Source organism: Thalia democratica, chromosome 7 (assembly GCF_965202585.1).
Source record: "Thalia democratica chromosome 7, ktThaDemo2.hap1.1, whole genome shotgun sequence".
Classification (NCBI taxonomy): domain Eukaryota; kingdom Metazoa; phylum Chordata; class Thaliacea; order Salpida; family Salpidae; genus Thalia; species Thalia democratica.
The window spans coordinates 19806191-19819790 of NC_139171.1; the positions used below are offsets into that span (position 1 = coordinate 19806191).

Below are 13600 nucleotides of genomic sequence, written 5' to 3' on the forward strand. Positions count from 1 at the left end.
AAATGATATATAACTTAAAGGAATTAAAAAAGTAACTTCTAGTCCATTTAGAGGTTTTATTTTTGTGATCTATTTTAATTTTAAAACTTTATTGAATTTTTTTTATATAATTATAATTTAAATCTACACATTTGAATGCAGTATTAACGCTAGCTATTTAACATCTTAATTTTTGTTTTATTTTTACAAAAATAAGTTTAACCGACTGTTTAACGAAACAATAATAAAAAAAAAGGTATAATTATAAGTTTTTTAGTACTTGAACTCAAGTTTAATTTGTTAAATGTATTCACAGCACGTGCAATAATAACAATTATCTTCTTATTTATAAAACTTGTACTCCTCTTTCGATAGATTTAAACAATCTACGGCAGGGTTTCCCAAAGTGGGCCAAGTGGCCCCCTTGGGGGCCATTTGAAGAAGTCAGGGGGCCATAAGCCGTAAAGGGGCCAAAGGGGGGGCCATGACTAGAAAAGGGGCCATAAGGGAGCCTTTTCAATTTTTGGCCATCTTTGAAAATTGCGTAAATTTTTGCAACAGCAATTTTAGAATTTTAGTTTTTGGCCCTGGGTTTAGATTTAAAATCCACTTTGTGTAAGTTTATTCTAGAAATAGCTTTAGTGCTTAGGTCAGATAACTCAATGTAAAGTTCAATCTTTTGCCAATTTTATTTACAGTATATGTTTACTTTACAGTTTCAACCAAATAAATTATGAAATTTACAGTCTAAAGATGTTGCTTTAAACAAAGTTAAACATCAGCTGCTCAGTTTTTAAGTAATAAATTTGAAACAGTTCAATTTTATAAGGTAATCTAAATTATTAGATTATTAACTTATCTTATATAGAGAGATAGCTATTTGTGTATCAAAAATGCAACTCCTACTTGATTCAACATGCCAACCAGGCAATCTCATCAAATGTCTTTCAAGTATGTTTTCATATATTTATACTCCTGTTTTAGCAAACAATATTTTATTAAAACTAGTTCTATTTAAAGTTATTCTAAATTTACAATATGATGAATCAGCAAAAAAAAAGTTATTTTTCATGTAATTTTTTATTTCATTTATTAAAGCTTTATTCTTTGATTAATTTCTAATATGTATGGGTAAAGTGGGATAGGGATAAGGGTATAAAAAAAATAAAGCTTTAAAAAATGTATCGATTCTGTAAACATGCATATCAGACTGATCTTTAAGTATACTATTCATTAAATTTTAAATTGTAAGTTCTTAGAATTTTTAATAACTAACATAAAACATAACTTTTCAAAATTCAATAATGTAAACAACTTTTTTTTTAAATGTAGATTCTTACTTAAATTAATATATAAGTCTTTTTTTATGGTTGCCCCTATAAGTTATAAAATTGTAACTTTCTAGCATATTGCTAATAAAACTATTATATTTTTATAAATAAATGTTGTGTACGTTGGTTTAACTTTTATTTTAAACCAAACCACATTTAAAAAATAATTTTTAGTTACCTTAAACATTAAGTAGTAGGGTACCATTCTTAACTACCACTCTTATTAAATATTTCCAATAAACTCTGACTAACTCTTTTTTTGGTTAGTATGAACCATTTATTATTCTTACACATGTTGCCTTGAGCTTATTTTTTGTACAATTTAAACTTAAGATAATTAAGACTTAAAAAAAAAGTCAAAAGTTGTTTACAAAATTAATGGTGTGAAGTTCATTTTCAAAATGTTTTTCTCCACACTAATCCATTGACCTTAGTTGTAAGTGTTCACATTTTTCTTTCTTACTAATCTTCATCTATTTTTCAAATCCTTACAATAAACTTTGTATATACTTGTTAGTAATGATAAAAGTGCTAATAACCTATTTTATCTATTACCAGTTATAAATGAGATTTTTTTCAAATTGTTTTAAGTATATGTATGAAATAATATAATAAAAAAAACTTAATAATATTTGAAAAGGTTTAAATTTTTTATCACTGAAACCTTGTAAAAAGTATAAAAGTTTATTTTCACCTTTTTTTTATTTAATTAATCTCTTTACTTTACAGTAAATTTGAGCAATATTTTAAAGTTTAGTCAAATAAGTATATACATTTTTTAAACAAGTCATATGGTGAAATTGAATGTTTTTCAATTACTTCTCAGTTTACTTTACATTTCACTTAACATTTTACATACAGGGTTGCTAAATACTTGGTACACTCAGAATAAATCAGGATATTTTGAAACTTTTGAAAATCTAAGAATGACTCGGGACAGCTTAGGATAACTCAGGGTTTTTCTAACTCAGACTGACTTAGGATAAGTTTAAATAGAATAATAGACTGAACTATTATTTTGAATTATTAAAAAAAAATTTTAGATGCCATTTTCAAATTATAATATTTTTTGGAAAGTAAAGTTGCTCTTGTAAACTTATAAATTACCCATGGATTGCTCTTTTTATTCTTCATACAAAACTGTTTAAAACTTTTCAAGATATGGCTAAAATAAATTTTAAATTATAGTATTTTTTGAAAATAGTTAAAAAAAAGAACCAGACCCAAATAACAAGTATGTTCAAAAGAAGTACACAAAACATTGATGATGGTGTATTAACTTCATATTACCTGTCTTTAATAATTGCAAAACAAGGGTTACCTCACACCATTGGGGAAAAAGCATTTATTCCAGCCATAAGAACAGTACTTGAAAAAGTTCTACATATCAAAAACATCAGCAATGTTCTACGCATAATCCCATTGAGTAACAACACAGTTAAACGACGCATTGATGAAATGGGAGAATGTGTAGAAAAAAAACTAATTACATTGATGTGTACCAACTTATTTTCCATACAAGTTGACGAGTCTACTTTGCCTGGAAATAAGTGTCTACTTCTTTTATGTGTACGAATGGTAGTTAGTGACAAAACCTATGAAGAATTAGCTATATCTCAGCTAATGGAAACCCACAGCACAGGCCAACTTGTTTTTAATAAGATCAAAAACTATTTTGAATCTAATAAAATACCTTTAGAAAACATCATAGGTATTGCAACAGATGGTGCTCCCTCCATGGTTGGTAGGCATGTTGGATTAATCACGTTTTTTAAAAAGGTTAATCCTAATTTATTTACAATTCATTGTGTAATCCATAGACAACATTTAGTTGCTAAAAAATTAAGTAATCATCTACACACCTCATTGAATTTAGTTCTTAAAGCTGTGAACAACATTAAAAGACGTGGTTTGCAAACTCGTTTGTTTAAAGAGCTTTGCAATGTCAATGAGGAGGAGTTTGACAACTTAATCATACACACTGAAATCCGATGGTTATCAAAAGGAAACTGCTTGGAAAGGTTTTGATACAGTAATTCAGGGTTTCCCAAACTTTTTTTCTAATGGCCCCCTTCGAGTAAATTTAAAAGGCCATGGCCCCCCTTCAATATGGCTTCACAAAATTATATTGTAAACATTTTTTATTCGTTTAAAAACGAATAGGTGCATTCTAATAAGTTCAGCGTAATACCACTGTTACTAAAAGACTCTTTTTTTTTGAATTTTTAAGGTGACTCATTCAAATTCTTAATTCGCTTCTAACGCTGACATTACATCTGGTTGTAATAAATAATTTTCATAGTAACAAAAATGTTGTTTAAATAAAAGCCACTCTATCACAATAAAAACTTGGAATAAAAACAATTTATTAATTTGAAATGTCTTTGTAAATGTTAGTTTCAACAAATTAAATAATTTAATTCGTACCTTATATATCAAATTTAGAAAATGAAACGTTAATCAAAAACTTTTTGATATTTTGAATGGTTGTAACATAAAAATTGCAAAGAAATTAATATTCTGTGGAATGAAAAAAAGAACTCAAAAATACTTAGTCCAATGTACTAGTATTTAAAAAAACCTTTCGGTAATCGCGTTGTACACTACTTGGATACAGTTTAATGTCTTGTCCAGGACAATGAACTTATTAGTTTATTTAACAAACATAAAACACAATCGAGTTATAAAATTAGATGACACTTTTCTCTGGATAGGCAAACTGCTTGTTAGGGTGTTGATTGCTGGATTGTCTAGTTACGTTGCTGTAGACTAGTTGATGTGGCTAGTTCGCTTGCTAAAGACTGTTGAATTTGTACTTAGTTTATAAATCTAGCTATTTTAAATACCTAATTAAGATAACTTAACAAGAAAAAAACTGGTCTTAATTAAGTGAGGGTTGCCACTCTTGAAAATAAAGTAAAATCATCACGACTGATTAAAAACTGACCTGGTCAGTATTTGAAAAAAAAACTATCAGCCAAAATTTGAAAAAGAAATGCTTAAAAGTATAAAAATAAGAAAAAAATGTGACAAATAAGAAAATTTAAAATAAAACTTTCAAGTTCAAACCAGCTTGAGTTAATTTTTTAATTACAAAACATTTGAGGTGGTCTGATTGTGTGGCAACCATACTAGTTAAATAAAAGCTGAACTAAAACTGTAAAAAACAATTCTATTTAAATTCATAAATAAGTAAACATTCTATGTGGTTTTATATATGAATAGTACTATAATTATATAGAATCAATAAAAAAATTATTTTTAGAATAAGTCAAAAAACAATTAAAATCTGATTTAATTTGTACTTGAAAATAAATAATCAATAAAAAAAAAACTCTTGACATTTCAACCAGTAAACTAAGTAATGTGTTATAAAATCAAAAAAAATGTTTGCTTGATTAGAATACTTTAATCAATGTTATACATATAATGACAAATCTCTCTGTATATAATAACATTTTTATAATTTTTAGACAACTATGCTGTAACTTTTTTCTAACTTTTTTAAACCAGATTGAAATATTTTAAGCTAATAAAAAAAAAGAACTCATATAGTTAATTCTTTTTGTTCATAGGTATATTTGAAAAGCTTATTTTAAATACTATAAACATAACAATATCAAACTGCAAAATTATATGTAAAACTTTTTTATAAATGTACATTAGAAACATCTATTTCGAATAAAAACATTTACTAATTCTTGTATTAAAAAAAAAAACTTACAGTAAGTTTGGTCTGCTCCTACAATTCAATATGAAGAATGAGCTTGATGACTACTGGCTAACATCTCTATGTTTGGTTTTAGTTCAGTTAGATACAACCTCAAGTCTCCTCCTTTGGATATGTCTAAGTTTGATCTTTTATTTAAGACATTTATAACTGAGCTAAAAGCTTTTTCAACTACATAGCTAGAAGGAAATGCAATGAATAAAAGACTTATTTCCTCCCAAATATCTGGATATTGTTGTCTAACTTTTTCTTGCAACCAAAAACTTTCATACCCAAATCGCAAAAACTTTACTTTAAGCTCAGGATCAGCAACTAGTTCGATGAACTTTTCTTGTAATTCAACTTTTACTTCATCAAGACTTGCTTCAAAGGGGCTTACTATCCAATTTGGAACGTTTAATTGAAATATATCTTTAAATCTGTGAACTATATCAAGTTTTAGCTCTTTTAAGTGGGATGTATAAATTTCTACCTCATCTTTACTTTGCTGATGTTTTAAGTTTTCTAAGCTTAAAAACTGGCAGAATTGATCTTTTTTAAAGTTTCTTTCAAACAGTTTCAGTTTGTTTGTAAAGCTGGTTAGACTAGCCTTGACTTTTATGATATTTAAATTTTTTCCTTGTAGGAGTTTGTTCAGAACATTAAATTTTCCATAGAGGTCAGACAAGTATGCTATGTCAATTTTTCTTTCTTGCAACACTGGTTGGCGTTTATGACAGTTTTTACTAGGCTAGCTAGCGTTAATAATGCGTTCAAGTATGTAGGTTTACATTATAATTATATAAAAAAAAACTTCAATAGACTATATTTTCTCCTTTCTACAATTATATAAGTACGAAATAAGATTAATTGTTTAAACTTATAGTCCTATTTTATTTAAGTTCTTGTACATGCTGAAACTAGTTATTTAAAGTAGTTTGTAATTGTATCTTTTATAAGTTTATGGTCAAAAATTAAAAAAACACTGTTGCATGGAAAAAATATATTTTAAGCTTTTAAGCACAGCTTCTTGCTCAAAGGATTTTCAGAATGAACCTTAATTCAAAACAATAAACTAAAAGTCTTACTTTTACTTTTATTAACTTTAAAACTTGAAAATTTAGAAATTGAAAATTCAGTTAAAATAATATATATTTTGATTTGTAAAAAGTTATTTAATATTTGTAAGTTATTAAAAATAAAACTTTCTACTTGTGAACATCGGTTTTGCTTTGTTGAAAATATTTTATCACTAAGCTTTAGTTTTCGTTAACATACTGCTTAAATTTAACCTTTGCTTTCAATTTACGTATATAAAAACTTTAGTTTGAAATTACTATTTTTGGATAATCCAAAACACCCAGTGTAACATTAAAACTGTCCAAAATACAGCTCTCAAAAGTAACATTTAGTTTTAAATTAGAAAATAGTTGAAATTTTCTATACTCATGAAATATTTCTTGAATTTTTGAGCACACTAAAAGTTTTAGTTATATAAAATAGTTTTAACATTGATAATGGGTAATTTGATATATTCTTATTGTATGTAAATTAGAAATATCCTATAAAGCAAAATATATTCAAACTTAAAAAATTTTGAATACATGCTAGTTTGTGTGATTTGTTAAAACATATTTTTAATTAATACGTTTGCAAGAAGTTTTTATTTTAGTTTAAATTTACTACCTAGTTAACTTTTTACAATGAGCTTTATTTATTTAAAAAAATTCTTAATGAGTGTAGTTTATTAATAAAACTCTCACAGACTTTTAGATAAACAAGTTTATATGTTTATAATATTTAAACTTTTATTTGAAATTTATAGATTAGTAACAAATTAACTGTGCATTATTTATTTATATTAGTATTGTGTGATTTTTAAAAGTTTTGCATAAAAACAGAACAAAATAAAGCAAAAAAAACGATAGTTATCGAATTTTATTAGTAGTTTTATGACAATATTTTTATTTTATAAATAAAAAGTAATATATATATATACATATAAATAGTAAAATTACAAATCTTAGTCAAAGTCTTTTCTGCAATGAGGACAAGTAGTTGATTTTAAAAACCATTCTTCAATACATTCAGTACAAAAATTGTGTCCGCATTTTAGTTTTGTTACTGATTTTCCATTTTTAAACTCTTCTAAGCATATAACGCAATTTTCCAAAGTGTTTAATGAACTGTTGTACTCAAATGTTTGCTGAAGTTTCAATATGCATTTATGATAACAGTCTTTTTTAAACTTTTTGTATTTTTCCACTAACCTGGTATTACTGTTTAATAAACTGTCTCTACTTTCATCTAATTGAAGATTATCAAGACTTGACTTAACTTCATCGAGTTTTGATATTAAAATTCTAACATCTATGCTACTGTTTTCAACATTTTCTATTACTTCTGTTGATTTTCCTCTCAATGTTTTAAACTCGTTATTATATACATAATGTATTTTTAGATGTGCTAGTTTTTCTGCTGTTTTATTTTCAGTGTAGAACTTTAAATACTTTTTAAGATCTTCTTTGTTTATAAAATCACTATTTTCGTCATAATTTAACGAAAACTCAAAAATTTCATCGTTGGTTAAACTTTCATCTTTGTTTTTACAAGGTAAATATGCTAACTTTGTTAATCGTTTAAATTTCGTAAATTCTTCACACAACTTTTTGAAATCATTGCTTATTTTAATTTGTGTTTCTTTTAATATTGCTATGTCTCCAACCTCATGATAGACACACAATGATACTTTAAATAAGTATGTTATGTAATTACAAAATACTGCATCAATTTCTGTATCAAAGTTGCTAATAAAGTTACCAACATATTTAACATCTGATAAAAACTGGCTCGATAGTGTTTTATTTTCTGTGCTCATTTTTTCTTAGTTCTTTAAAATTTTTAGTTTTGTCTTTTATATATTTTGAAATTTATTACGAAATACTAGGTTATATTTAAAAACTTAACCTTTTATAAAAAAAAGTATTTAAGCCGGTTAATATAATTCGTTTTTAATAAGTAAATTTATGCCTACTAAACATAATAAAAGAAGTTTTATTACTAGCATCAAATTTAAATGTCGTATTAAGAATATTGTACTTCTAAAATTTATTCGTAATTTCTTGTTTTATGAAAAATTACTTTTCAATCTGTTTACATACATACTTGAAAAAATGTTGCTTTGTATGATATTCGAAGCTTTAAGATGTATTTAAAAGCTTAAACACAAATAATAACGTCATGTTTCTTAGATTTAAAAACAACAAAAAAAATTCTACTACTTAGTTTAAATGTTTCTTATAATTAATTTTAAGACTTGTATTAACGTTCGAGTTGCTTAACCAATTAGTTTATAAGTAATTAATTATCTTTTTGTTGTTTACTATGATAAATAAAATAGTTTTAGTTTTATGCAGAAAATATTTAAGTCTAATGAGTTTAATGTAAGTTAGTTGTTATTTAAACAGCTATTTCTGTAACTAAACCTTTAAAGTTCGTGCTTTTATAAATTTATGTACTTTGTTTTACTTAATCACCAAAAATAAACATATATAAAATATTTTTCGTATTAAATAATATTTTATACCAAAAATTAATTTATATTATAAAGTTCTAAGGCAGTAGTAATTTAATTTATTTGAGGCTTAAAAATGTTAAATTCAAATTAAAAAAATTAATGTTTACTTTCGTTAAAACTAACTTACTTAAAGGTAAAACCTTCCCAGCTTTAATTAAAAAAGCGTTATTCTTCAAAAATAAATCAACAGAGTTTGTTTTTTAATCAGTTAATGATTTTGATATTATTTCACATGCCTTTCAGCAAAAGTTGAAAAGAATATTGTGTATTTTGTCGATTTTCCCGAAATATAATAGTTTTTAAACATAGTAGTAAGATAAAGACAAAAAAATCACAATGGATAATTGACATACCTTAGAACGATTTTAGATTTTTAAACATTATAATACTTTTACAACTTTTTTTTATTTTGAGTACAATTTTAAATAAATAATACATATATTTTAAATCGATCACTAAATTTTATGTTTTGCAATGATCACTGAATTTAAATGGGACAAATATATACTTTTCCATGATAAAGTAATGTTTTCGTACTCATTTTATTATTTTAAGTTAGTATATCACAAGTAATACGAAAGGTTATTGTAAGTCTTAGTGCACTGAACTTATAATACAAAACTTGTATAAAAAACAAGATAAAATACAAGATAACAGATTTAAAACAATTGCGTATGAGTAATAAATAAATATTAATATGCTCTTTGTATTTCTAGTAAGTTTAAGTAACTTATAAAACTTCAAATTACTGCCAGCCTTAAAGATGTTAAAACAAGAACATATTTTACTATAAATATGTAATTATGTTATCATGAAAAAAACACTACATATATGCTTTAATTTCGTATCCGTTTTTTAATGTAATTTTTATTTTTACAAAAATGCTATTTTCTGTACTTTCTGACAGTATTCAGATTGCAAGTTTTATTTTTAATGTACTTTACCAAGTTACTACATAATTTATTTTATTATCTATAAATAAATAACTACGTTTATTAGTGTAGTTATCCTAGTAGTAAAGTAGTTGTATTATAATAACAAAATAAATATAAAAAGTACTTTAGTCTGCATAAAATTTTATTTTAAATTAAACTGTGCTAACTTTGAAAAAACTCTTTAATTGCTGCTCTAAATAACTTTTAGTAGTAGTATAAATATATTTTAGAACCTTAAAGTAAACGAGCGTGAGATAAACGAGCGTGGAGAGTAAAATCTCACACTAAGCTGATAATGTCTAAGACGTTGAGCTGTGAAGATTTGCCTGCGTCAATTTTTCGGACTTTACCCACAAACGGTCGCTTCAGTACTTTGTACTTAATTTGTCCATTCTCGTTTTTTCCAATTAAATCCTTTTTTGTAAGTTATAATGGTTATGCATGTCTAAAAGGTTATTCACCATTGTTTACTAGTACTAAGTAAAAAAGGTGCCTTTTTTGGCAGTTTAGAGAGTTTTGTAAAGTTTTTAAATATGGAGAGGTTGAACTTTTTAACACAAAGCTTTAAAAATAAACAGTTCATTCTACACAAAGTACTTTGAAGTAAAGTTTGTGATGCTTACAAGTTTTGTTTTAGGTCAGAACGAACAAATCTAGAAATTTTAAGTCAATATACTTATGATTTAAAAAGTAATTTGCACTGATAATAAAGAATAAAGTAAACATTAAAAAAAAACTAACTATTACCAAGGAATATTAGATGTTAAAAACTAGTTTAATTCTAAAAAGTTGTATTTATGTAAAACATAATTAACTTTGTTATTATAAGTTATTTTAAAATACTTTTAAATATTTAGTACTTAACCATTTACTATGATCTTACCAATAAGCATTTCGTTGCTTCTTTGTAACTTTTATAAACAAAAATCCTTTGCTTCTTGAGGTAGCAAACTTTCAACAGAAATGTAAAAAAATCTAAAAGACCAAGGGTGTCTTTTAAAACAAATTTAATAGTTTTAATTCAGATATATTCACCAAAATAGTAACAAAATAAACTAAAAATAAACAGACTGTATAAAAGTCTCATACTCCTTTGAAGTGAAATAGTAATAAAATTTTATCTACGAATATTCATTACTAAATATGCGTGTTTAGTTTTAAGACTATTAATTAAGTTTATAGTACATTGCAATAATTACCTATACGTTTTTAATTATAAATAATATTGTAATTTACTATATAACTTTTGTTTCACTTAGTTTTAAGTTTTAAAGTGCTTCAAGTAGTTTTTTCCGAAACTACTTTATAAATGTAAAATTATAAAATTTTAGTAAAAACTCAAAATTTTTAGTATAATACTAATTATGTTCATCGGGTTAAGTACTGCTTATCTCTTGAATATGTGTTCTATAAGCAAATAAGATAAACTATGTGTCTTACTCACTAGTAGCTTACAATGCTAAAATTGAAGGTAGTGTGTATCTTACTACAAGTTACTTATATTTCCAAGTTCTACTTTTAACTTATAAATTATAACAAACTTTGAATAAAAGTAAAATATTCTATTTATTAAATAACCAGTACTTATTTCAAAGAAACATATTTTTTATTAAAACACAAACTATAAACTTTATCCTTTTCTGAAAAAAAATAAAATTCATACTAATAAAAAAAGTTTTGTTAATGTAAAACAGTTATAAAAATTGTGGTATATGACTTTGTAAAAAATATAAAACATAGTCGTAATAGGTTTTTGTTAAAATTGTTATATGTGTTTATTGTGCAATTGAATCGTTGTAAGTTATAAAAAAAAACAATTCTTTACTTAAGTTTGTATATTTTCAAACTTATAAAACACTAATGTTTAACAAACATCAGGTTAAACTACTATATAAAAAATCAAAAGCACAACTTTGTTTTTTGCTTTAAAACAGGCAAAGAATTATAAAAATTAATTCTTAATTAAGACAAATAAATATTGCAACAATATAAAGAGTAGAGCAATAACATGTAACAACTAAAAATAAAAACATTTACAATGATACAACAAAAGTATTTATAGTATTTAGAGTCTGTAATTTTTAAAATCTCAATTTTTTGGTATCCTAAATCAGTTTTACATTCCTTAAGCTGTTACTCAAAGCTTTCTTAGCTATATTTACATTATTTAATGCTTTTGGTTAAAATTTAGTTTGTTTCTCTCAATGTTCTTATAAAGGTTTTAATTACTTTCAATTAATAACTAACTGAAATTGCTGAATTATACTTAAGAGTTAATAACAGTTAATAAAACTTTAAAATCCTTGAAAATAAAAATCGTATGCCTAAATATTCAAGGTTTACCACTACATGCTCACAGCAACACACTTTTTCTTTAATTATGTAAAAATTAGTGAAGTTTAGTCTAACATAGGGGCGGGCAACGTTTTTCAATCAACCGGCTGGATCCAGAAAATTTAGTCTTTTGCGGGCTGGAGCATTTTGAATTAGTGATTTACCGGATCCAGTATCCGGATCAAGCCAAATAATGACTTTTTAGATCCGAATCCGACTGGAAACTAATTTTAAGTCGAGATACAGATCCGGTCGGATTCTAATGTATATAAAAGTTTCGGATCCGGCCGGAATATAAATTTATGGATACAGATGATCACCTTTTAAAATCCTTCAAAGTCAAAAAACTTTCCCAAGTATGACATCTTAAGATGTAGATTGAGACATGTCAGATGTTTAAATAATGGTAAATTACATTGATATTATAGTTGACAAACGTACATATGTAAAATATCGTACTTTAAAAAAAAAAAACACTTTTCTTGGGGTAATTTTACAAAAAAATATTCCAACTAAGTTAGAACAACACAAAATATTAGGACAGAATGGTGTATTTATTAGTACACAATTTATAAAGTAATTTTTTAGCATGTTGTTGAAGTCAAACTCTTACAGTTTTGTTTTATAGAACTATGATACAAAGTTTTGTAAAAATTTTGTAATATTGACCCTTTGCGGGCATATAAGTTTGCTCGCGGGCCGGTAATTTTCATTTGCGGGCCGGATCCCATTAAAGTTTGAAAAACGGTCAGTGGCCGGTCATTTTCAATCTGCGGGCCGTACGTTTCCCACCCCTAGTCTTATTTAAGGAAATAAATAAGTTTAAGAAAACAATCGTATAAAACAAAAACATTTTAACTAAATATAAGTTTAAGCTGTATCTAAAATGATATCCTCAGACTTAAAGTTTGAATGAACTTTTATTTTATTACACTCTAAGTTTAATTAACCTTTAAAACTGATAGATAAAGTGATGTACAGTGAATTTAAAATAATATGGTCTTGAAAAAAAAAGTTTTAATATCCCACAGGTTTTACTATATATTTTTGAATTTATATACTAAAGGTTTTGTATCTAAAATGAAGTGGAAGTAATTTTATTTGTTAATCGTATTTGTCTTTTTTAAAATAAACTATTTTAATATAACACAGTGTGTTTGAACATTAAACTTATATATAAACATTCTAGTTTATGAGAAATGTTTTCTTAAGTTAGTTTCGGTTACACAATTACTGTTTTAGTTTAGTATAATTCTATTATTTATTTTTATTGCCTTTATTTTTAAAGCAACTATACTTACGTATAAACACATTTATTCTAGTTTTCACATTATCACCATTGTAAAAGGGTTTAAACTTTGTAACTGTTTTTATTTTTACATGAAGTTTATCATTTGTAAACTGAAATACTGAAGTGTACTTTCAATTGTTCATAATTACTCATCTATAATAGATATTAAAATGTTTTTATAAATGAATACTCAAATGATTAATTTCAGTAAAAAATATATATTCTTGAACTTTATTTAAGTCACCTTAAATTTTTTACAAAACTTTATGTTTGTTTAAAAAACTAAAATTAACTTTGTCATAAGCTTATTTTTTCTTAAATTGAATTTAATGTTATTTAATTTTAAAACTTCCCACAAGTTTTTAAGTACTACAAATTGATATACTTTGTACTAAAAGTCAAAAAACTGAATGTTTTTTTAAAATCAAAAATTTAAATTTACGG

General features: G+C 25.1%; 1 protein-coding gene across 1 annotated transcript; it reads left to right on the plus strand.

Moving 5' to 3' along the window:
• The first annotated feature begins 2546 nt into the window (after positions 1-2546).
• Positions 2547-3338, plus strand: LOC145841162 (protein FAM200A-like). Its single transcript, XM_082948533.1, has one exon. The coding sequence runs from the start codon at positions 2547-2549 to the stop codon at positions 3336-3338; it is 792 nt and encodes a 263-aa protein (XP_082804659.1).
• The last annotated feature ends 10262 nt before the right edge of the window (positions 3339-13600 follow it).